At 37.7% G+C, this 25,124-nt stretch overlaps 1 protein-coding gene and 1 pseudogene across 2 annotated transcripts; both read right to left on the bottom strand.

Moving 5' to 3' along the window:
• Window positions 1–449: 449 nt before the first annotated feature.
• LOC105059461 (uncharacterized) lies at window positions 450–3,518 on the bottom strand. 2 transcript variants are annotated; one of them, XM_073249714.1, is made up of 2 exons: window positions 2,607–3,518; window positions 450–859 (listed from the first exon to the last, which is right to left on the bottom strand). In XM_073249714.1, exon 1 carries the CDS (start codon window positions 3,384–3,386, stop codon window positions 2,613–2,615), a length of 774 nt encoding a protein of 257 aa, XP_073105815.1. In that variant the 5' UTR covers window positions 3,387–3,518; the 3' UTR covers window positions 450–859; window positions 2,607–2,612. The 2 variants fall into 2 exon arrangements, with proteins under 2 accessions (XP_073105815.1, XP_010941059.2); XM_010942757.4 differs by having other exon boundaries at window positions 451–859; window positions 2,583–3,518.
• Window positions 3,519–4,288: 770 nt separating this feature from the next.
• Window positions 4,289–6,007, bottom strand: LOC105059705 (lysM domain receptor-like kinase 3; annotated as a pseudogene).
• Window positions 6,008–25,124: the final 19,117 nt, after the last annotated feature.

Raw genomic sequence — 25,124 nt, 5'->3', positions numbered from 1 at the left:
GAAAGTAGCACAGGAGTTGAAGAAGTTTGGAAATTGCATAAACCAGAGTTACCCTTCAGTAGGAAAAGCTGGCTAATGAGAATTCATACATAGGTGACTAACATGTGGGTTGGAAGCCTTTTTTCTACCAAGCATTTTTCGAAACACATGAATTTCAATTTTCTCAAATGCAAAGCAGTATTGTAGATATGGATATTACCTGATATAGAAACGCAAGATGTTTTAAATTTTTATTTTGTATATGATCTAGTTGGATAAGAAGAGTATGCGCATATGCTTTGAAGACTGTAATAGCAGATTCAAGGATGAGCTTATCTTGGTTGGCAAAAACCCAAGGATTATGCTGATTCAGAATCTGTAATGAATTTGCTCAATGCATAAGCAATTTAAAACAAGAATTTGAGACTAAAGAAATGTAAAAATGACTAAATATCTGAATAAATTATATAAAAGTAAAAAAGATACATCAATGAATGAACCAATAATAGTTGTTACTTGCATGTTTGTTTCTAAATGTCTAGTACATTTATCAAGCTCCGAGATGCAGAAAAATCCTTGGTAAATTACCCATCAGAATATACACCCTCCAATCTTAGCTCATAGGGTTGGAGACTTTATATGTACTAGGTCGATCATATGCCATAAATACATGACTGCGATGCCTATATTACATCAGCAAATACGTATATGCCATCTGACATTGTTTCATAGGTGAAATAGTATTCAAATAGTGCATACAAAGTGCTGACTTTAGTACGCACCTGTATCAGGTCTCCAGTCTCAATGCCACTTGCATAGTTGCAAAATTTTGTGAAAGAGCAGGATGAGCTCCAGTGACCATATGTTTGCAAGAAAAGAACTAAAAAAGAGAAAATTATTAGACCTCTATTATTGGAAATCATTATCCTGTAATATTCATCTAATGGGATCATAAGCCTCGAGAGAACTACTTTGTTACTCTTGACTGCTCGAAAGTCACAATAAAATCATGATTAAATCATGGGGGATGCATAATTCCTTGTTTTCTATATTTATTACATGAAATGGCTTGGCAGGTTTGGACCCAGCAGCAGGTAACAGGAGTTTGTCGTGCTAACTTTAAAAGTAAAATTGCACAAAAGCCATTTCCCGATTTTGTAGGAGAATCCATGTAATGACAGGTAGTTCTGTGGTTGAAGAATAAAGGCACCTTTAAATGGACAAAAAACTAAGCTAACATTGAGAGAATACCTACACTTCAACCTGGTTTTGCTTTCAGTTGTATTCAGCTGTCAATGGAATACTTTCAGAATCATATTCCATGTTTGTTTTGAAGGTATAAATTTGTCTGGATATTAAATGGCAGCATAGAGTAAGATCCACAGAATCGGCGCCGGGAAGCCATACCGGTCGGCAGCCGGTTTGACTCGGTATGGGGTGAACCCGATGACTCAGTCCAATTCAGCAGATCTAGTTAACATATTTTTTTCAATTTTTTATTTCAGTATAGGTAGGTACATTTCGATTCGGTATGTTATGAGGGCGGTATGCTTCGGTATGGAGCAATACATCTCAATACCAGCGATTTGGTGGTGGTTTCATAAAATAGGGCCGAACCAATCCGGTCTTGTACCGGTTCGGCTTGGTATGGAGTGAACCGGGCGGTTTGGCCTGGTTCAGCATACCTTGGTACAAAGTTTGAAATTGGAGCAATTTTGCTATTGCAGTCTCAAGCCTTAGAAAGTAATGCAGACATTCTCTGTTCAATCATTGTTTTCTCACTTTGCAGGTGGATCTTGCACCTGGAATCATATAATATGTTCAATACATGTTGAAGTCCCCCGGAGCTAATCCAATAGGGGACTTGGAAAAGATCTAAGAACAAATATTAAATACCTGGGGCTAAATCTCCCTTTCTAGAAAAGATCTAACAACAGATCTGCTCCTGCTTATGCATTTTGGCAGGAAAAGCTGCTCAGTTGTATGAAACTAGAATTGGACACAACCGGTCAAGTCGGTATCATAATTTATAAGAGCCAATTAAGGGAACAACAAAATCTGATTCACAAGGAATTATGACCATGAGATCAATGAAAAATTCTGCTATGAAATTGTTACAGCCCTAAATTGAAGATCTTTGACATCATTCTCTGAGGTCTCTTTTTGCATCAAAAGAATGCTCAGTTCCCGGTCATAATTCTAGGTGCTACAATTGTATCAGGGAAGATCTTTATAACATATAGCAAATCTGTTTATAATAAACTAAGTTGCAAAGAAATATAAGCATAGAAGAAGACAAAAGATAATATAGGTGACATTTAATGCCAGTTTTTCATTTCTTGCTCTGCAAAAATTGGTAAAAATTTATCAAACTAAAAGCCAACTGAAAATTAAGAGATATATGAAACAAAAGCACCATGGTGATATTATGTGATAATCTTTTCTCTTTTTTTTATTGAGAAATACCAAGATTTAATACAATTAAACTATTGATGCCATCAAAACTCTCATAGTTCATCTTATCCTTGGTCTCTCCAAGAAAACAAAAATTTGCAGTATATATATATATGTATATATATTTTTAATGGTATAAGAAAACTTACTGCTGCCAAAAGAAGGAAAACTACCAGGAATCACTTGAGCTCTTCTTCGTCGTCGCTGAGCAACTCATCGACGGCGGTCACATTCATCCTCGCGGACGCCTGCTTCACCCACTCCACCATCTTCTCCGCCTCCCGGCTCGCCTTCTCCTGCTCCTTGAGCGCCTTCTTCAGCTTCCTCTGCTGCTCCTTCATCGAGAACGTGCCCACGTCCGAGAGAATCTCGTCGTTCCCGCCCCAATCCCCACGCTTCCTCTCCTTTCCCCTCGGCGAGAACACGAAGCAGCACCCTCGCCGCGGTGGCGACGGAGAGTCTCTCGGAGAAGGGAGAGGTATCGAAGACGACGACGACGCGAACCCAGTTGTTGGTTTCGGGTTTCCCAAATTCTTGTCGACGTCTGGTTCCAGGGGAGGAGAAGAGGAGGTCTCGGCTTTTGTGGGCGGCTTCTTCTCTTCTGCTGGCTCGTTGGAATCGATTGATGGCTTGGGGATGCTCTCGCCACGGTTCGAGATTCGGGGTATGTTCTCCTTCCTTTGATCGAGGGGTCGCTGGGGATTGGCTCCGGGGAAAGATTTGAGCTTTCGGAAGCGGGATTCGAGGTCGGTGGGGAGGAGGGAGGAGTCGGAGAGATGGGAGGTGTTGAGGGCGGCGACCTGATCGAGAGTGCAGAGATCGATGGCCTGGGAGACGATGGCATCGACGGCGTCGCGATCTGGGGAGGAGAGGTGGGAGAAGTAGGAGGCCATGGGGGGAGAGTGGGTATTGGAGTGGAGCACAAAACTGTTTTCCGATTTTGGATATATCATGGGCGGTATATATACAAAAATATAAATATTCACAAAATTAGGATCTCACAATTCTATAATTTTAGCATATATGACATATTAGTTAAAAAATTTCCTGATATTATATATATTTTTTTGATATCTTTAATACGGTATATTAACTTTTTTTTGATATTTTTTGATATTTTTTTAAAATAGTATATCAATTAGAAATCTTTTTGATATTTTATACTATTTTTTAATATCTGTTGAAAAGTTGTTTGATATTTTTTGATATTTTTTAAATGATGGAGAAGGGGGAATAGGGCTGGAGTTGGGGACTGGAGTGGGAGAAGGATTGGGGAAAAGGATAGCAGCCGTTTTTGTTTCCTTCCTTACTTTTGTCAAACGGCCATGCTGTCTTTTTCTTGAAGAATAAATAATAGAGGAACAAAAGGCTATGCGGTCCTCCTCCATGTTGCTTTCCATTGGCTGCATTTTTGACCGTTGGCACTTGGGATGGCTCTCCTTTACATGTTTGAAAAAGGAGCAGGTGCGGTTTTAGTTGAAGCTGGCGATCCACCGAAAACGTACGATATATTGAGGGTGCATTTGATTATATTTTTTAATTTTTAATTTTTAATTTTTAAAAATATTTTTTATTTTTTTAAATTTTTATTATTAAATAAAAATAAATATATATATTTTATAATCATATTATTATAAATATAAAAATAATATTTTAGGATAGCAAGTGAAGGATTCGACGGGAGAGAAAGATTCGAGAAGGAAAAAAAAAAAAGAAGATGGAGAGGTGAAGAGTCCGACAAAAGAGAAGGATTCGAACTCTTTACTTTTTATTTTGATATTTTAGATGCAGAGAAGTATAAAAAGATAGAAAAATAAGTTTTGAAAAATAAAATATTTTTATTTTACATATAAAATAATTATTTTAATTTTTTAATTTTTAATTTTTATTTTGTATGATATTATCAAATATTATTTTTTAATTTTTATTGTTTAAAAACTAAAAAATAAAAAAAATATATTTTTTTAATTACTAACCAAACATCCTGAGCATCATCAATCCAAAGTATTAAAAAAATATATTTAAAATATTAATCATAAAATTTATCTTAAGAAATCAAGAAGATGACCGGAAGGTATCAACCAAGATACTATTTCATGATATATTATATCTGTCACGCTCTCAACCTGGCAATCTTTATAGGTTTATATATTTTTTTTAATACACATAAAGCATCTCATCATAATATTATAAAATAAATAACAAAATAAATAATTAAATTAATTAATTAAAATTTAAAATTTAAATGTCTCATAAAACCTAACGACATTCAAAAAAAATCTTGCTTCAAACTTCCGTAAAATTTAAGATATAAATAAAAAAATAATTATAATTTTTTTATCTAAGATTAAGTCTAAATTTATTATTAGATTTAATTTACTAAATTTAAAAAATAGCATTCAATCGATTTATGATCATATTCGTCAGACACAACCTTACCCATCTGCACGTTTAAATAGATTCAAAGGTTCATCACCACTGTATTGGAATGCCCTATTTTTCCCCAAATCTCTCAATCCGTCGCCTACTCCAGATCGTGAGCAATCAAGGATCCGTTGCCTACTTGTGGAAGCTATTGCGCCCCTTGTCGAACTGGTTGTTGATCGGCTCCTCACCAGAGAGGAGCTCCAGATGGGCAGACACGTCCGATCGCTGCAAGATATTTTCACCGACCAGCAGCTCCATCACCATGTACCCCCTGGTTTCGTCGATCATCATCCGATGTCTGTCCGATCTTTTTTGCTTGCGGGATGGAAAGGACAGGAGAGAGATCTCTGGCGGCGTTGGCTTTGGTCGTGGCGAGGATCTCGCTAGTGAGATTTGCGGTGCCGAAATGGTAGATCTTGGCATAGAGTGGGGCTCAATGATGAGGACATTGGAGGCCTCAATGCAGTTGTGGATGGTAGCGAAATGGTGGTGGATATAGTCGAGGCCCTGGATGAGATCGACGATGACCTGGATACGGCGACCTGGACGCGAGATATCCAGGAAGAGAGCAGGGTGAAGTTGGGGTTGTGGGGGTTACGGAAGCAATCGGCGTGGGGGGCGCCGGGGGAATTCTCGTAGACGAGGTAGATGCAGCCACTGACGACAGAGGTGCTAAGGAGGCAGACAAGGCCGCTGTGGTGGCTCTTGTGGATGGCAGTGAGGCAGGCATGTAGGTGGCGGGTTCTTGGTGGCAACGGAAATCTCGGAGAAGGGGTAGAGGGCGGGGGTCTCTTGGAGGGAGTTGTGGAGGGCGAGGAGGGAGGCGGAGGAGGAGGTCTTAGAGGCGAGCAAGGCGCCCGAGGGGGAGGAGTTGGAGGCAGTGGTGCTACCCACCGGAGACAGTGATGGGGACGCTAAAGGAGGAGCGGCTGGTGGGGTCGGATGCGATGACAGCACGTTGGGACTTGCACATGGGAGGATGAGGGGTAGGAGAGGAGGCGGCCTCGAAACCATCGTAGAGGAATAAAGTTTGGGGATACCGCGCGTGAGTATTTTTTTTAATTAATATAAAAAAATTATTTATATAAATAATTTAATTTTTAATTTATTTATCAGAATGATGCAAAATCGATAAAATATGATTTTGAATGGCATTTTATCATTGTCACGTCATCCCTCATTTTTCACGTAGACGACGTCAAAAAAAAATAAAAAATAAAAATAGAAAACACCAAATAATATGACGTTTTTAAAAATACCATATTATTTGGCATTTTTTATTTTTTCTTTCAAAAAAAATGATAAAAAATAGAAAAAAAATTTAAATTTATAAAAAAATAAAAATTTTAATTTTGATAAAAATAAAAAATTATCATTTAAAATTAGTTTCTCCATTTAAAATTAGTATCTCCATTTCAAATTATCTTTTTAAAAAAATATCTGAAAAAAATTGATGTAAAAAAAATTTAAAAATATCATAACAAAAAATCAAAAAGAAATAGAAATTATAATTCTAAAATTTAAGAAAATAAAAATTTTAATTTTAAATCAAATAAAAATCATCATTTCAAATTACAATCTCTTTTTCAAATAATTTTTTTTAAAAAAATATAATAAAAAAAGAAAAAAATAGAAAAAAATTAAAATTAAAATTTTGAATAAATTTTAAAGAATAAAAATTTTAATTTTAATTCAAATAAAAAAATATTTTTAAATTATTTTCTTTATTTAAAAATAATTTTTAAAAAAATATCTTAAAAAATCTTTAAAAAATAAAAAAAAAATAACATAAAAAAATGAGAAAGAAATGAGAAAAAAATAAAAATTATAATTTTGAATTTAAAAAATAAAAATTTTATTTTTAATTCAAATAAAAAACATCATTTCAAATTACTTTCTCCATTTCAAATTAATTTTTAAAAAAAAAGATGTTCAAAAAAATAAAAAAATAAAAGAGCCATAAAAAATTCAAAAATTTAAAAAAATGATAAAAAAATAAAAATTATAATTTTAAATTTAAAAAGAATAAAATTTTTAATTTTAATTAAAATAAAAGATATCATTTCAAATTATTTTTTCCATTTTAAATTAATTTATTTAAAAAATATTCCAAACAAATGAAAAAAATACCTTAAAAAAATTTCATAAAAACAAAAAAAATGATAAAAATGGGAAAAAATAAAAATTATAATTTTAAATTATAAAAAAATTAAAATTTGAATTTGAATTCAAGAAAAATAAATGAAAAAAATGCCAAAAAAATGAAAAAAGAAAAAAAATGAAAAAAATAAAAATTATAAATTAGAATTTTAAAAAAATAAAAATTTTAACTTTAATTCAAATAAAAAATATCATTTCAAATTACTTTCTCCATTTCAAATTATTTTTTAAAAAATATCTGAAAAAAAGAAAAAAATTGGGGTAAAAGAAATAAAAAATACCATAAAAAAAGAAAAAAGGGAAAAGAATTGAATTGAAAAAAATTAAAAATTATAATTATAATTATAATTTAAATAAAAAATGATAAAAAAATTATAATTATTATTATTTTTTTTTTTAAAAAAATTAACTTTAATTCAAATAAAAAATTATCATTTCAAATTACTATCCCCATTTTAAATTAATTTTATTTATTAAAAAATCACAAAAAAATAACTAAAAAAAATTAAAAAAAAATAAAAAAATCATAAAAAAGAAAAAGATGGAAGAAAATGCCAAACAGAATGGAGTTTTTGAAAATGCCATTCCATTTGGCATTTTTGAAGCATAAAATCCAAAAAAAACCCTCTCTCCCTCTTCTCCGATATTTCTCCTCTCTGACGGCATGGCGGTGAGCTCCCGACGATGGTGAGCTCCCTCCTCTCTCTTTCCTCTTCTTCTCTCTCTTCCTCTTCTCTCCCTCTTCCTCTCTCTCTCTCTTTTTCCTTGGCTGCCAGCGACAGAGGGCCAGCGATGGGCCTGCGCACCCCGACGGCGGCCCCCCGCGGCGGGCCCCGACCCTCCCTTTCCCTTGGCCAGCCCCCTCCTCTCCCTCTTCCTCTCTCTCTCTCTCCCTCTTTTTTCTTGGCCACCGACGACAGAGGGCCGGCGGTGGGCCCGCACGCCCCGACGGCGGCCCCCTGTGGCGGGCCCCAGCCCTCCCCTTCCCTTGGCCGGCCCCCTCTTCTCTCCCTCTTCCTCTCTCTCTCTCTTCCTCTTCCTCTCTCTCTCCCTCTTTTTCCTTGGCCGCCGGCGATAAATGGCCAGCAGCGGGCCCCGGCCCTCCCCTTCCCTTGGCCGGCCCCCTCTTCTCTCCCTCTTCCTCTCTCTCTCTCCCTCTTTTTCCTTGGCCGCCGGCGACAGAGGGCCGACAGCGGCTCCCTGTAACGAGCCCCGACGGCCCCCCCGGCGATGGGGCCCGATGGGCCCCTACGTTGGCCCGCCGGCGACGGGCCGCGGCAGGCCCCGGTGGTGGGCCCGTGCGGCCCTGTGGTGGCCCTTCTATTTCGATCCGCGGTAGCGGGCCCCGGCGATAGGCCCCGACAGCTGGCCCCGACGACGGCGGGCCTGCGGCGGCCCTCCGATGGCGGGCCCATGCGGCCCTGCAGCACCCTTCTATTTTAATTTTTTTAATTTTTATTTTTATCTCATTATTTTTTATTTTTTATTTTTATCTCATTAGATTCAGATTTATTTTAAAATTTGATTCGATCATAATTTAAAAATTTTAAAATATATTGTATTTCATGAAAATGTAGACCTGTCAGTTGACCAATGTAGGATATTCTACGACATCCGTATAAAATATATATTTGATTATATATTTTTATACGGATACCGTAAAATATATACATTGGTCAATTGATTGTCCAGTTTGAACAGTTTGAAAATTGTATTTAATTCTATAGGTAATTACATTATTCGAATAATATGCAGAGGGTTCGAGAGAAATATCGGACAGCATTTTTTTTTAGTTCTCCTCACATATTTTCAGTCGTGTGGGGAGAACTAAGAAAAAATACTGTCAAAATTTCTTTCGGTTCCTTTTGCGTATCATTTGATTAATGTAATTAACCTATAGAATTAATGCAATTCTCGAATGGGATAGAATCTATCTGTACCTATTTATTGATGATATGATGCATTTATCATATAAATCTTTTAAAATAATAAAATAATTAGTAATACTAAATATTTTGATTTTAATTTTATCATAGATTTCTCTGAGAAAATGAACAGTACTCGAGTTCGTGTACTATTGTATTATGATGGCATAATACAGAATGATGAAACTGGTGTGCAGTACAATCACCCTGCAAATCGGATGATTAGAGTATCTTCATCATTATCATGTCAAGAATTATTGGACCATTTATACAGCAGTATTCCTATAGACAAATAAAAATATGAAATAAAATTGAAATGAAAATCTTCTAATCTGTCGGGATAGTTAATGCAGAGCAATTATATCTTAGTTCTAATTGATGAAGATGTCGAAGAAATGCTGACCTTTCTTTTGAAATATTCAGAATATCGATTTTTAAAATTATATATTGAAAAGGAAGATATACCGAGCTTTGGATACTATAGTCGACTTTTAACTCAAACGGACAATAATGTTAGGCCTTCCTCACCTTTCGTAACTCCTATGGTGCAAACCGATAGTGTTGAGACCGTATTTGCAGAACAACATTCCACTACTGTTGGTCCTAGTTGTCCAATTATTTAGAGTCATATGGTGACCTCTCCTGTGTCTTCTGCTATAGTGACTTCTCCTTTACTAGAAGTAGTGGTAAGTGCGAGAGACGACACTCATATAGGGAATAATGACTGGGTAGTCGGTAGAATAAATTCTGATAATCTAGGCTTTGAGTCAAATGAAAGCGGAGATGAAGACTATTGGATGGATGAGGACAGTAGCAGTAATGAAGATGAGAATGATGATGAAGATGTTCAGGCTAATATTAATGTGGGAGAACCTCAACCTCGTTTGCACGAACTCTCATAATTTTTTAACGATATAAATTTAGATGATGGTGGTTGTGTTAGTGCTGGTCGAAGATTGAACTCTGACTATCAGTTTTGGGACTCCTCGATGGCTGAATTTTCTAAAAGTCTAATATTTGAGAGTAAAGATTATGTAAGGAGAGCTGTTGATCTTTATCACATTATGAAGCATCGGACATACAATGTAGTTCAGACGTATTCGAAATTATGGTCCGTACGATGTGCATCATCAGATAATGTTCAAAATTGTAAATGGAAGCTTCGTACTGTATTATTGAAAAAATATGGATATTTTTAAATCATAAAATATGAGGGTTCTCATACTTGTTTGTTTACGGGGTTGAGTCGAGACCACAACATGTCAGTGGAAGGATGATTAGCACACTAGTCTGATATATTGTTGAGAAAGATCCTGGTGTTAAAGTTGAAGCTATTGTGACAACCATTAATGATCAATTTCAATATACAGTGTCATACAGGAAAGCATGGTGTGGAAAGCAGAAGGCATTGGTTGATATTTATGGAGAATGGGAGCCGTCTTATGCTAAATTATCATATTATATAGCTGCACTTCAACATGCAAATTCCGGTACAGTTGTTTCATGGAATTTTTTTCAAACTGTGAATTTCAATGTCCGAATTTTAAATTATATTTTTTAGGCTTTCCAACCATCTATCCAGGGTTTTATGCACTGTCGTCCTGTAATCAGCATTGATGGCACGTACTTGTATGAAAAGTTTAAAGGTAAGATGTTAATTGCAACAGAAATTGATGCAGAGAATGGGATATTTCTATTAGCATATGCAATTGTGGATGAGGAGACGACTGCAAGTTAGAGTTGATTTCTTTTTCAGGTCAGAACACATATCATCAAAGATAGAAATAGAATATGCTTAATTTCTGACAGATATCCAGGTATATTAAATGCCATCACAAATGAGTCTATTGGATGGAGTCTACCATGTGCCTATCACCAATACTGCTTAAGATATATCTGCAGTAATTTTAACATTCATTTTAAAAATATGCAGCTGAAAAGAGCAGTATGGCAAGCAGGAAGCACTCATCAAGTTCGCAAGTTCAACTTTATTATGGGTAGGATCAAAACAGTGAATGAAGAGGCTTGGAGCTGGTTGTCCGAGATAGAAAAGGAGAAGTGGACGTTGGCACATGATGATGGCCTGTGCTATGGTGTCTTAACTATAAATTTGTCGAAGGTTTTTAACAGTATTTTACGAGGAGCTAGAAATGTGTCAATTACAGCTTGTGTTCAAATGACATTTTATCATCTTGTGAAACACTTCAATACGAGGCATGCCCAAGCCTTGAGATATGTAGAGGAGAATCCAAATAATCTTTTTACTCTTCATATTGCAATTAAGATTGCTGAAGATCAAGTTAAAGCTAATCAGCACAGAGTAACAGCATTCAACCTTCAAAGAAGTATATATGAAGTACTTACGAGGAGAGCAAACGCAGGGTTACGAGGTGGATAAAATTTTCATACTGTTACTTTAGCTGAAAAAAATATTCTTGTGGAAAGTAGAGCATGTATAAATATCCATATTCACACGTTTTAGTTATGTGTCAAGAAATTGCTGTACATTTTAGTGATTTTATGGATGATGCATATACAATTACAGTATATATGAATGCTTGGAGCAGTGACTTTAATCCATTACCACATGAAGATTATTGGATACATACACGTATGTTCAAATGTATTCCTGATTATCATCGTTTGAGACCCAAGCAGAAAGGTAGACCAAAGTCAACAAGACTATGAAATGAGATGGATGATAGGCAAATAAGAAATAAGAACCACTGTGGTATTTGTAAGAAACAGGATCATGATCGCCGTCGCTGTACTAGGATACTTCAACATACTTCAACTTCAAGCAGTGGAAGAAATTAAAAGCTCCAAAGATGTATTTTCATCATTGTTTTATGTATTTCTGTGAGATCGTATTTGAATATACATGTTTAATATCCTGAGATGAACTGAATTTTGTGTTTAAGTTGTATTGTGTGACAATATTGTGTTTAAAATATATTTCTCATAAAATGAATGGCTATCATATCATATTTTTTATTTTTTAATACACTTATGATAATATCATTATTTTAGATTCATTAGCGTATTATGGCTTATGATCTGTGGTATCCCGATCCTCGAGACAGCAGTATTCTTACATTGCAGGAGCACCATCGATCACAGACTATTTTAGATGGCGGTGTAAGTATTTCAATCCTATTTACTATTTAAATTTTTTTTGAAAAGTCATATACATTATCTAATTATTATATTTTATTGCAGGAGTCCAGACATCTTCATCTACGACGATTCGATGCTGACTTCTGGAGGACAGAGGACATCCCACATAGAATGCTGGATTATTTACTATATCTTAAATTTTATGGAGTATATCGGATTGGTCGTATACAGATAGACGTTGGTCTTATTACTGCTTTGCTTGAGAGATGGCGTCCAGAGACATACATATTTCATTTTCTATTTGGTGAGGTGACCATCACTTTACAGGATGTCATCATCCTTACTGGACTACCAGTTGATGGCGATCCAATTATCGGAGTTGATCCCACGCTTACCATTCCGGAGTGGCAGGCTTTGTGCTTATGATTGCTAGGGTTTGAGCCTGACGTACACTTTTTCGATCATTCACGACTCAGGATTGAGTGTTTGGATGATCGTTATCGATATTTTCATATTGCGGATGATGCACCAGAGCAGATGGTGTAGCAGTATATTAGGGGTCAGGTGCTGCGATTGTTAGGTGGTGTTCTGTTATCCGATACTTCATCGAATAAGATGAAGTTGATGTTTTTGCCATTATTAGAGGATTTAGACTTCGCTCGTAGACTCAGTTGGGGCAGTGCAGTACTAGCTTGCTTGTACAGAGCTATGTGTCGGGATTCTTATGCTGATCAGAGCGAGATTGATGGTTATCTTGTATTATTACAGGTATGTGAATTAAAAATTTTTATTTTTAATATTTAATTATATTTCAAATATTGGGTATATCATGTATAATTTTTTTGAAATTTGCAAATTTGGGTATGGAAGCGTATGCCGACTATCAGTCCATTATGACGATAGTTGCTCGAGATGCCATCAGAGCAGCATGATCCTGATGTTCCATTCAGACTGAATGGACCATTGAGATATAGGTATAAAAATATTACTTTTTTTATTTGAAATTTACTGTTTTAAATTTGATAAAATTTATTTAACATGAGTAGATTGTGAAACAGATGGAACGTTGCATTCAACGTTCATCACATATCGACGAGAGTGACACGGGTTTATAAATGCCAGGTGGATACATTAGTTGATACATATAGACAGATAAATTTTAAATTTTTTTATAAATATCATTTTACAGTATTCATAATCTATTAAAATTTTAGCTTACTAATTTTTTTTATTTTAACTCTATCAGTTTTTGTGGGAGCTATATACAGATGAGATATTGACTATATTACTGCAGATGTGTACAGTTGGACATGACATATGGACTGCTAGAGTGCCACTTATTTATTTTGATGTGGTAGAGTGGCATCTTTTCGATCGTGCCTGTGGCAGTTTGGTCAGATTCAAGATATCCCAGAGCAGTTTGATACCAACCAGGGACTTCATCGTATTGATCGACGAGGGAGAGCTCGTATTGACTGACATATCAGACATGCAGAGTATATCGATATTTAGGATGCACGTCGAGATCACATTGTTCATGGTGATCCCATTTTGAGAGGCCGTTCATATATCGATGACTATATGGCTTGATTTTTTAGCATTACAGTGCGAGTCATTGGACAGCCTCGGTTGCAGTTCTCGGATACGAGGATGAGAGTTCTGCTATGCGTCTTTTGGTAAGACTACGAAAATTAGTTTATGTTGTTTGTGTTATATTTTTGTTTTATATTTTACAGTATATTGACTGTTTTATTTTTATTTTGTAGATAGATTCTATGTCGGATCTTGTGTTGGACGCTCGTCGTGCTTTATCTACGACTAATGAGGATGAACGAGTTCGGATACTGCGTGAGATAGAGAGAACAAGTTTCGAAACATTGATGGCGATCGATGTTGATCCATATAGCTGTGCGCCTTGGTATGGAGTAGTCGATGCGCCAGATATGAGATATACGCCGTCACCATATGTTTCACATATGCTATCCCGCATATTCCGCAGATATCATCACTAGATGCTGCACAGATGCCACCGCCTTTTGATCCACAGATAGCAGCGCCTTCTTCTTCCTACATCCCCTAGATGACATCATCGGATACCAGTTGGCCACATGAGTATGATACTTTCTTTTCAGGCCCATCCGTATATCTAGATGAGAGGGTTGAGCGGATCGCTCAGTCCGTAGATGATCCGACAGCATCCGTTATTCCTGAGCAGCATGATCAGCAGACCTCCTCCACTGATATAGGAAAGGAGCCATCACAGCAGGAGCAGGAGCAGCCATTGAGGACCCTCCTGAGAAGGTCCAAGCAATCACGGGCACCACGACGTCCTTGTGGGACTTAGTCTTTTTTAGATTTGTACTTAGTATTTTTGATACTATTATTGCACTATTTTTTATACGCTTGATATTTTTATTTTATTTAATATTATTAATTATTAATTTTATTTAATATTATTTAATTTCAAGTGATCGGATATTATACTTCGTAGATATGGTTACACATACTCTAATATGTCTCAGAACATTAGGAGAGAAAAAGTTATGCTAAAAGGGCTATAGAAATTATAACGTAAATAATAATAATATATCAGATAATTTAATTATGAGATGAATCGGACCGCACTGCTACATCTCGATTTGATATTTTGAATTAAAATTTTGAAATAAAATTTTTATTTTTTTAAATTCAAAATTATAATTTTTATTTTTTTTCTCATTTTTTTATCATTTTTTTATGATATTTTTTATTTTTTTAACCCCCATAATTTTTTTGGGATATTTTTTAAAAAAAATTAATTTTAAATGGAAAAAAATAATTTTAATTTATATTTTTTATTTGAGTTAACATTTGAATTTTTATTCTTTTCTCATTTTTTACTTCTTTGTTTGGAATATTTTTTAAAAAAATAATTTGAAATAGGGAAAGTAATTTGAAATGATATTTTTTATTTTAATTAAAATTAAAAATTTTATTTTTTTTATATTAAAAATTATAATTTTTAGTTTTTTTCTCATTTTTTAAATATTTTACTCTTTTATGGTATTTTTTTTATTTTTTATTATTTTGACATATTTTTTTAAAAAAATTAATTTGAAATGGAGAAAGTAATTTGAAATCATGGTTTTAATTTAAATTAAAATTAAAATTTTTATTTTTTAAATTTAAAATTATAATTTTTATTTGGCTCTTATTTTTTCTTTTTTTATGGTATTTTTTATTTTTTAATTTTTGAAGATTTTTTTGAGATATTTTATTTTAAAATTAATTTTAAATGGACAAAATAATTTAAAATTATCTTTTTTATTTGAATTAAAATTAGAATTTTTATTCTTTAAAATTCATTAAAAATTATAATTTTTATTTTTTTCTATTTTTTTCTTTTTTTATGATATTTTTTTTAAAAAATTAATTTAAAAAAGAGATTGTAATTTGAAATGATGATTTTTCTTTATATTAAAATTAAAATTTTTATTTTTTTTAATTTTAGAATTATAATTTCTATTTGTTTTGGATTCTTTTTTTATGGTATTTTTAATTTTTTTTCACACCGATTTATTTTCAAATATTTTTTAAAAAAATAATTTGAAATGGAGATACTAATTTTAAATGATAATTTTTATTTTTATCAAAATTAAAATTTTTATTTTTTTATAAATTTAATTTTTTCTATTTTTTATCATTTTTTCTTTTTTTAGGAAAAAAATTAAAAAATACCAAATAATATGATATTTTTAAAAATACCATATTATTTGATATTTTTATTTTTAATTTTTTTTTTGGCATCGTCTACATGAAAAATGAGGGATGACATGGCGATGATAAAACGCCATTCAAAATGATATTTTATGATTTTTGCATCAATCTGATAAATAAGTTAAAAATTAAATTATTTATATAAATAAATTTTTTTTACATTATTTAGGAAAAGGACTCGACCGCGCGCGCTAGCAGTGGCCAAGGGATTCACTACAAGAAATTTGACTTTTTGCGATGAAATTTTTTCATCGCTAAAAATCATATTTTCGTCGCTAAAAGTATTTACGATGAAATATATCGTCGCTAAAAATTTGTAGAGAAAGCCTCGTAGCAAAAGACCTTAGCGACGAAATAATTTTATTTCGTCGCAAAAAATAGTAAACCTAGACGACGAAGTATGTGCTGTATTAGCGACGAAAATATTTTATCGCAAGAGCTTAAAATTTCGTCGCTAAAATTATAATGAAAAATAATTTCATCGCTAAATATTGTGATTAAAAAAAAATATTCTCTTATTTTTTGCGATGAAAATGAAATTCGTCGTAAAACTTAGCGACGGATTTCGTCGCAAACAAAATTTGTCGCAAAAATTTCGTCGCAATTACTGCGACGAAAAAAATGTTCGTTGCTATAATTGCGACGAAAAAAAAATTTCGTCGCTATAATGGCGATGAAATAAAAATTTCATCGCTATAAGAGCGATGAAATAAAAAAATTCGTCGCCATAATTGCGACGAAATAAAAATTTCATCGTAAAAAGTTAAAATTTTTAGCGATGAAACTATTTTTTCGTCGCAAAAATAGCAACGAAATAAAAAATTTCGTCGCAATGTATAATAAAAATTTTACTTTTTTGGGTTCACAAATTTTTTTGTGACGAAATTAATATTTCATCGCTAAAATAAATTTTGGATAAAAAATAAAATTTTTATTTTTTTTCAAAAAAAATCTGCTCAAATATAAATTCTCTGATCAAACATATTTTAAATAAACAGTATATTAACACAATAAAAATATTCTAATTCAAAAGACCAATTCCAAGTATCAAAAAGTTTTATAACCATCTTTGTCATATACAAAAATATAAGTCCATACATCATTTTAAATTTAAAATAACTACAAACTAGGTATGATCTGACTCGTTGGCCTCGTTCCCTTCTCCAGGCGTCGATCCCTGACCCGATATGTGTCGCGATGGTGGTGCAGAGGCGGCATCATGTGACTGTAGAGGTGCTAACTCAGAAGCATCAATACCGAGCCATCCCGCCACCGCAGCTACTATCCTCTCGAGCGTCTGACTACGATTCATCCAGTAACTAATCTAATCTTGCATCATGCTCATGGATGTCCTAACTGCCTCTGGCACCAATGCATCATCAGACCGGCCGGATGATGAACTGCGTGATTTTTTAGACCGCATGCTATGACCAGATCCTAGCTGCCGCCCGAGGACGGTATCCAAAATCATATCATCTGTCATCAAACAAATCTACTGCGATCCAGTATCACCGTCAGATCCCACCTCCCTCGTCGCCTGCTCTCTCAATTCTAATATTTTTTCCTTCACAATAAACCAAATAAAATCATAAATTTTTTTCAAACTCTTTAAAAGTATTCAAAATATAGAGTAATGATACTTACATGACGCTGCCTCGCCTCTTCGGTCACGAACTCGCCACTCTTGTTTTGATAGAATTTAGCATAGGCGTCGACTCCGGATAGTTCCTGTTCAAACAAAAAAAAAAGAAAAAAAAAGATATCAAAATAATATAAATATTTAATAAGAAGTTACAAAGTATGATTGCAAATGTAGTTACGTACCATCCTCTTCATTCCCTGTGCAAAAGAGGCACTTCCTTGCGTGTGAATAGAATCAATCTTACTCCTATTCACCTTATTCGCCTCCGATCGTCGCTACAAAATACATATAATTATAACCAATAAAGGACATAACAAAATTAAAATAACTTGAAACACTAGACATACCTGAAATGCCTCACTTCCAAAATGCTCACATAACCACCGCCAATCGTCACTAGACCTAGCCCAATTTCTATATGGCTTGGTCACAAGATCAATCCCCTTCGCCTGCAGCTCATTGCAATATTTATGAAGCCTACATCGCCGATCTCTGTATCTATTTGCAGTCATTTTGAGAATACATGCCATCACTTCTTCGTCGGTGCAATCCTCGAAGTCAATATTATCCTACACAGTCATCATACCAAAAAGCAAATACATAAAATTATTCATATAATAAAAAATTTATTTATATAACTAAAAATAATATGGATCATGTAATGATATGCAAGACATCCAAATTTAATTCTTACCTTGATGTGAGAGACTAGAGCATCACGGTATCGAGGAGCTACATGCTTGAAACTTTCAGCAGCCCACGGAAAATGATTCCACATATACAAACTGATCTCATTTGCGATGATACTAGCCTCTGTGCCAACCGGATGATCTCAAAATATCTGTACCTTCAGTTTTTCATTGTGTGTATGCACATATTTTTTCAAAACAAGACCCCTACTAAGACCACGCACTGCACGTCGATGCTGTGTTCCTACATGTAAAAATTGGTGAAATGAACATATATCATGTATCACTAAATGCATATAACAAAAAAATATATATGGTTTATAAATTGATAGAGATGTATCTGTAAGGGGATGATGCTGCGGTACCATGACCTCCGACTGGGCAAGCTCTGGCTGAGCACTAGTCTGCTCTGTAGACTCGGGCAACTGAGTCTCATCTAAATACTCTGACTCATCATGCAAAATGCTAAAGTGAGGATGTGTATCATCAAGCGGAGCCTGCTGCCTATCCCGTGAACGTCTACGTCTAGGACCAGTCATGATGCTGCAATGATTAAAATAATTTAAATCAGCACGTAATCAAAAAAACTCAAGTATTACATGATATAACAAAAAAATAAATTGAATTACTTATTCATATTAATTATTGTTCTCAGATTCTGAACTCGTGTCCATATAGTCATCTTCGACGGGAGTCGTAGAAGACTTCGACCCTGAAGTGCTATCATCATCGTCGTTAATGAAGTCATTATTGGATCGTGCTCGTGCCCGTGCCCTTATCGACGATCCAACAATAGAAACATCCTCAGGTTCATAGTCGTCTCTTTGTAATTATCCTATGTCAATCGTATCATCTGGCACTAATATGTTATCTGGTGCTTGCATTTGATATGCTTCGTTTTCAATAATTACACGGACTTCATTCTCAAGATCTTCATCGTTCGGGCATGTGAAAAGTGCGGGATCAAACAAATGCCTATGCTGAGCCCTTATTGCAACTCATCAAGGCTCTTTCATTTTGTTATCATCAATATACCACACTAGTCTTGCTTGCTTTGCAAAAATATAAGGATCACTTTCGTACCATACATGACCAGTGTGGACACTGATGAGTTGAAGATCTATAACAATTGGCCTGTGTCGTCCTAAGTCATACCATCGACACTTGAATAACACAATCCGTCGAAGACCACTATATCTCAACTCTATAACCTCATGCAGAACATCAAAAAAATCTATTATTTCACTCTTGTGCTCGCCCTCCACGCTTATTCCATAATTCTGTGTGGTTCGATCGCGATCGTGATTTTCCATTAAGAATCGCACACCATTGACTATGCATGCTGAATATACTGATACACATCTGTCAGGTTTTCGTGCAAGTGCAGCTAAGTCATTACTGATACAGTTAGGATTGTCTATACGTAGCTGAGCTATCTACAATTAAAAGAACAATAAGCAGGTTAAATTTGATAAAATAAATACTATATAAACAAACTTTTAATCATGGATGAACATGAACATAACTTACCCGTTCGTCAAACTATGATGCGAATTGATTCCTATGTCATGCCGCTGCTAATGTAGGATTACTTCTTCTGAGCTCACTTTCGTGTTCTCTGAAGTGATACAGTAATACCATGTATATTTTAATTTAGAATCTACGTACATTCATTGATATATCAACAAATAAAAATTAAATGTATATACTCACATCATGTACGCTTCTACCTCCTCGCAATTATTTAGCACATACCAATGCATGTCATCCGTTTCTTGTGGTGTCAACATTCGAAAATCTTTTTTACCATATGGTCGGGCAACATTGGAGAACACGGACAATCCATCGGTCAGAATCTCGTCAACATCGATATTCCATTGTGGCCTTGTAAATTTGGTCTCCACTCGTCGAAGGTACATAGAGCAGAATGTCAGACATTCATTCATAACATGTGCCTCTGCTATTGAACCTTCAGGCCGTGCTTTGTTAGTGACGGCACTCTTGTATTCACGCATCTTCCTATTCAATAAATTATCAATTGATATCACATATAATAAGAATACAATAATGAATAATAAATATTACAATATCATGCAATTACCTTTCAATTGGGTACATCCATCTTGTATGTACTGGCCCACCCAATCTAGCCTCATGTGGAAGATGAACAGAAAGATGCACCATAATATTAAAGAAGATGGGAGAAAATATCATCTCGAGCTTACAGAGAGTAATGATAATCTTCTTCTCCAATATGTCGATCTGACTTCGTCTCAATGTCTTCGCACATAAGTCTCGAAAATAAGTTTCCAGATCAAGTAACGCATCACACACATTATCCGGCAACAATCCGCACAAACCAACTGGGAGCACATGTTGTAGAAGTATATGACAATCATGACTTTTCATCCCGACGATCTTCCCATCTTTCGACTTGATGCACCGTTTCAAGTTTGAGGCGTATCCATCATAAAATCTCACTGATCTCAAATATGAAAGAAATTGATTTCTCTCTCTTCGATTCAGTGTATAACATGCCAATGGCTTCACCAGCCTATCCCCTCGTCGAATCAAATGTAATTCCTTTCTAATCCGCATATCCTCTAAGTCAAGATGAGCCTTCACGGTATCCTTCGTTCTTCCTTCGATATTGAGAATGGTATAAAATACATTATCAAATATATTCTTTTCAATATGCATGACGTCAAGATTATGTCGAAGAAGAAGCGTTTTCCAATATGGAAGATCAAACAACTTGCTCTTTTTTCTCTAATTTTCGATACTTGTTCGCACCCCTACTTGGCTAGCCAGACCCTTACCAAATATGACATCCTGTGGGTTGGGTAACTGATTTAAAATATTGTCCGTAGATCAGAATCTTGGCTGCGCACGTCGTTCATGCTTGCCATTGAACTTAAGACTTCTCCTTCATCTATGATCATCTGGCAAGAAACGTCGATGGCCGGTAAAATAAATCTTTCCACGAATACGGTCCGATGTAATATCATCGTTACAAGTTGGGCATGCTTTATACCCTTTTGTACACCATCCAGAAATATCGCCATATGCAGAAAAATCATTAACTGTCCAAAGCAGTGCTGCATGCATACGAAAGATGCCTCCTGCAACATGATCATATGTTTCGCATCCTTCTTCCCACAAATATTGTAACTCTTCGATCAACGGCTCTAAAAATATGTCTATGTCTCTTCCAGGGGCACGGGGACCCGAGATCAACAAGGCCAATAGATTAAAAGGTGATTTCATGCACTTCCATGGTGGTAAATTATAAGAAAATACCATAACAGGCCACATACTATAAGTAGTACTAAGATTACCATATGGATTAAATCCGTCTGTTGCCAACCCTAGCCTGACATTTCGTGAATCAGCTGCAAACCATGGATGTTCATGATCAAAATGTTTCCACGCATCTCCATCTGATGGATGTCTCATGACATCATCGTCGATATTGTTTTCCTCCTTATGCCATCGCATGTCACAAGTAGTATGCCTCGACATGAACAATCGACGCAATCGTGGTGTAATCGAAAAGTACCGCAAAATCTTGCATGGTATTTTCTTTTTCTTCTTATCCTTACCACGACTTTCTTTCTATCTGCTTGAATGACAAATCAGACATGCTTGTAGATCTTTTTTATCCTTCTGAAATAGACCACAATCATTCGGACATGCATGTATCTTTTCACAGCGTAGGTCCAAGTCATTGACTCCCAAACCGAGTCCTTTCAATAATTTTTTGACTTCATAATGACTTGACGGAAGTAACTCTCCCTCTGGCAGTAAGTCCTTCAAAAATTTGAGCAACCAATTAAATGAGCTGTTTGACCACTTATCAAGTATCTTCATATGTAATAACTTTATTACGACGGACAACAGAGAGTACTTCTTACAACCAGGATTGTTGGGTATAAAATACCCACAGCCGAAACCCTCGACGGGATCGACGGCAGCACAGCTCCACCCGGACTCCTACGGGAGCCGGGCTCCACCGCCGACAGCAGAACAACTCCGCCCGGACTCCTACGGGAGCCGAGCTCCGCCTCCGGCAGCAGCACAGCTCCGCCCGGATTCCTACGGGAGCCGGGCTCCGCCTTCGGCAGCAGCACAGCTCCGCCCGGACTCCTACGGGAGCCGGGCTCCGCCTCCGACAGCAGCACAGCTCCGTCCGGACTCCGCCTCCGGCAGCAGCACAGCTCCGCCCGGACTCCTACGGGAGCCGGGCTCCGCCTCCGGCAGCAGCACGCTCCGCCCGGACTCCTACGGGAGCCGGACTCCACCGCCGACAGCAGAACAGCTCCGCCCGGACTCCTACGGGAGCCGGGCTCCACCTCCGGCAGCAGCACAGCTCCGCCCGGACTCCTACGGGAGCCGGGCTCCGCCTCCGGCAGCAGCACAGCTCCGCCCGGACTCCTACGGGAGTCGGGCTCCACCACCGACAGCAGAACAGCTCCGCCCGGACTCCTACGGGAGCCGGGCTCCACCTCCGGTAGCAGCACAGCTCCGCCCGGACTCCTACGGGAGCCGGGATCCGCCTCCGACAGCAGCACAGCTCCGCCCGGACTCCTACGGGAGTCGGGCTCCACCGCCGACAGCAGAACAGCTCCGCCTAGACTCCTACGGGAGCCGGGCTCCACCTCCGGCAGCAGCACAGCTCCGTCCGGACTCCTACGGGAGCCGGGCTCCGCCTCCGGCAGCAGCACAGCTCCGCCCGGACTCCTACGGGAGCCGGGCTCCACCTCCCTCCGCCCGGACTCCTACGGGAGCCGGGCTCCGCCTCCGGCAGCAGCACAGCTCCGCCCGGACTTCTACGGGAGCCGGGCTCCACCGCCGACAGCAGAACAGCTCCGTCCGGACTCCTACGGGAGCCGGGCTCCACCTCCGGCAGCAGCACAGCTCCGCCTGGACTCCTACGGGAGCCGGGCTCCACCTCCAGCAGCAGCACAGCTCCGCCCGGACTCCTACGGGAGCCGGGCTCCACCGCCGACAGCAGAACAGCTCCGCCCGGACTCCTACGGGAGCCGGGCTCCGCCTCCGGCAGCAGCACAGCTCCGCCCGGACTCCTACGGGAGCCGGGCTCCGCCTCCGACTTCAACTGCTGCACAGCTCCGCCCGGACTCCTACGGGAGCCGGGCTCCGCCTCCGACATCAACTGCTGCACAGCTCCGCCCGGACTCCTACGGGAGCCGAGCTCTGCTCTCAGTATCAACCGCTGGTAAGCCCCGTCCGGACTCTTACGAGAGCCGGACTTCGTCTTTAATTTTAATTGCAGGAGAACTTCACCCGTACTCTTAAGGGAGCCGGGCTTCATTCTCGACGCCAACGACTGCAGCCGCAAGCAGACTCCGCCCGGACTCCTATGAGAGCCGGGCTCCGTCCTCAACAACGGCTGCTGAGGACTCCGCCCGGACTCCTACGGGAGCCGGGCTCCGCCCGCAACTTCGGCTCCGAGAGGGTTCTGCCCGGACTCCCCCAGAAGTCGGGCTCCACCCACGATCCCAACCGCCAGGAGGACCTCTCCCGGACCTCTACAGAAATCGGGCTCCGACCGCTGCCGAGCTTCAATCAACAGATCCGCGCCCCCTGACAGGCCACCAAAACGGCCACGACCCTGCTCCACTTCCTGTGGCGGACTCCGCGCAGTTCCATCATTCCCTGACAGGCCGCAGTAACCATCGCCACCCTATTCCATTTCCTGTGGCAGATTCTGCACAGCTGCACTACCCCCTGGCAGGCCACAATAACGGCCACGAACCTGCTCCACCTCCTGCGACGAATTCCATGCGATTCTCCCATCCGCTGGCGAGTCACGACAACGGACGCTGCTCCACCCCTCGTAACAGATTCCACGTGGCGAGCCACGGTGATGGCCACACGTCTACTCCACTATCCTTTGCAATCAATTCTCCTGACCATGGGCGGCCCACTACCAGACGGTTACAAACGTCGCCATCAATCCGTTGCCTCCTCCGCCTATAAAAGGGGGACCCAGATACGTTATTCTTTAAGCTCATTTCTTATCTCAAAACTCTGCTAAATTCTCCGTTCGAACACTCCATTCTTGTTGAGGCAGAGAACTGACTTGAGCGTCGGAGGGTCTTGCCGAAGCAACCCCACCTCCGGTTTAGACTTTCCTTGCAGGTCCCGACGGCGACCGCGGCTTCCCCGACTCCAGCTTCTCCGACGCAAGCAGATTTTTGCACCAACAAGGATAAACATCACTTTGTGCATCTCTTAATAGACGCTCGAATCTATCATTTATAGATATATTACTGTCCTCTTCAGCTTCTTGTCTTGGAATGGAATGCTGATGTTCTGCTCTCGCTTCTACATTTACTTCAAATAATTCCGAATGAAGATCCTCTAAAATTTCTCTATCTTCTTCACCAAGTGTTTGTCTTTCACGACTGCATGATCCATCGACTGACAACGGATTTATGGGACTCCTGGACAATATGCTCGAGCTAGTCGGCAAATCTTCATCATGATAAGTTCATCTCTTGTAAGTCACATCTATACCGTGTTCGTATAAATGATTCTGAATGTCCGATAAGGTACATCAAAATAAATTTCTACATCGACGACATGGACAACGAGCTTTTCCATCTTCTCTAGTATGATTGGACGCCATATTCATAAAAGTCGTCACACCCGTAATATACTCAGGATAGAACTTATCACGCAATAACATCCAACCACGATCCATACCTACATATTTATGATGCAAACTATACAATCAATTTTATGTAATAATAGTTGACTAACGCCTTATATCTCCTACCTATAGGGTGATGGTCCTATTCCATTCAGGAACGTAAGAATTTAATATTGTAATACATATCTTCTATACCAAAAAAATTTTGACAATATTTCGACGCAGTTCTCCAGATACACAAGCATTAAAATTGTGCTATGTATCCAGAGAACATGATCGAAAATACCGACAAAACTCTG

This window comes from Elaeis guineensis, chromosome 16 (assembly GCF_000442705.2).
Source record: "Elaeis guineensis isolate ETL-2024a chromosome 16, EG11, whole genome shotgun sequence".
Taxonomy (NCBI): domain Eukaryota; kingdom Viridiplantae; phylum Streptophyta; class Magnoliopsida; order Arecales; family Arecaceae; genus Elaeis; species Elaeis guineensis.
This window is presented reverse-complemented; position numbering and strand designations above follow the sequence as displayed.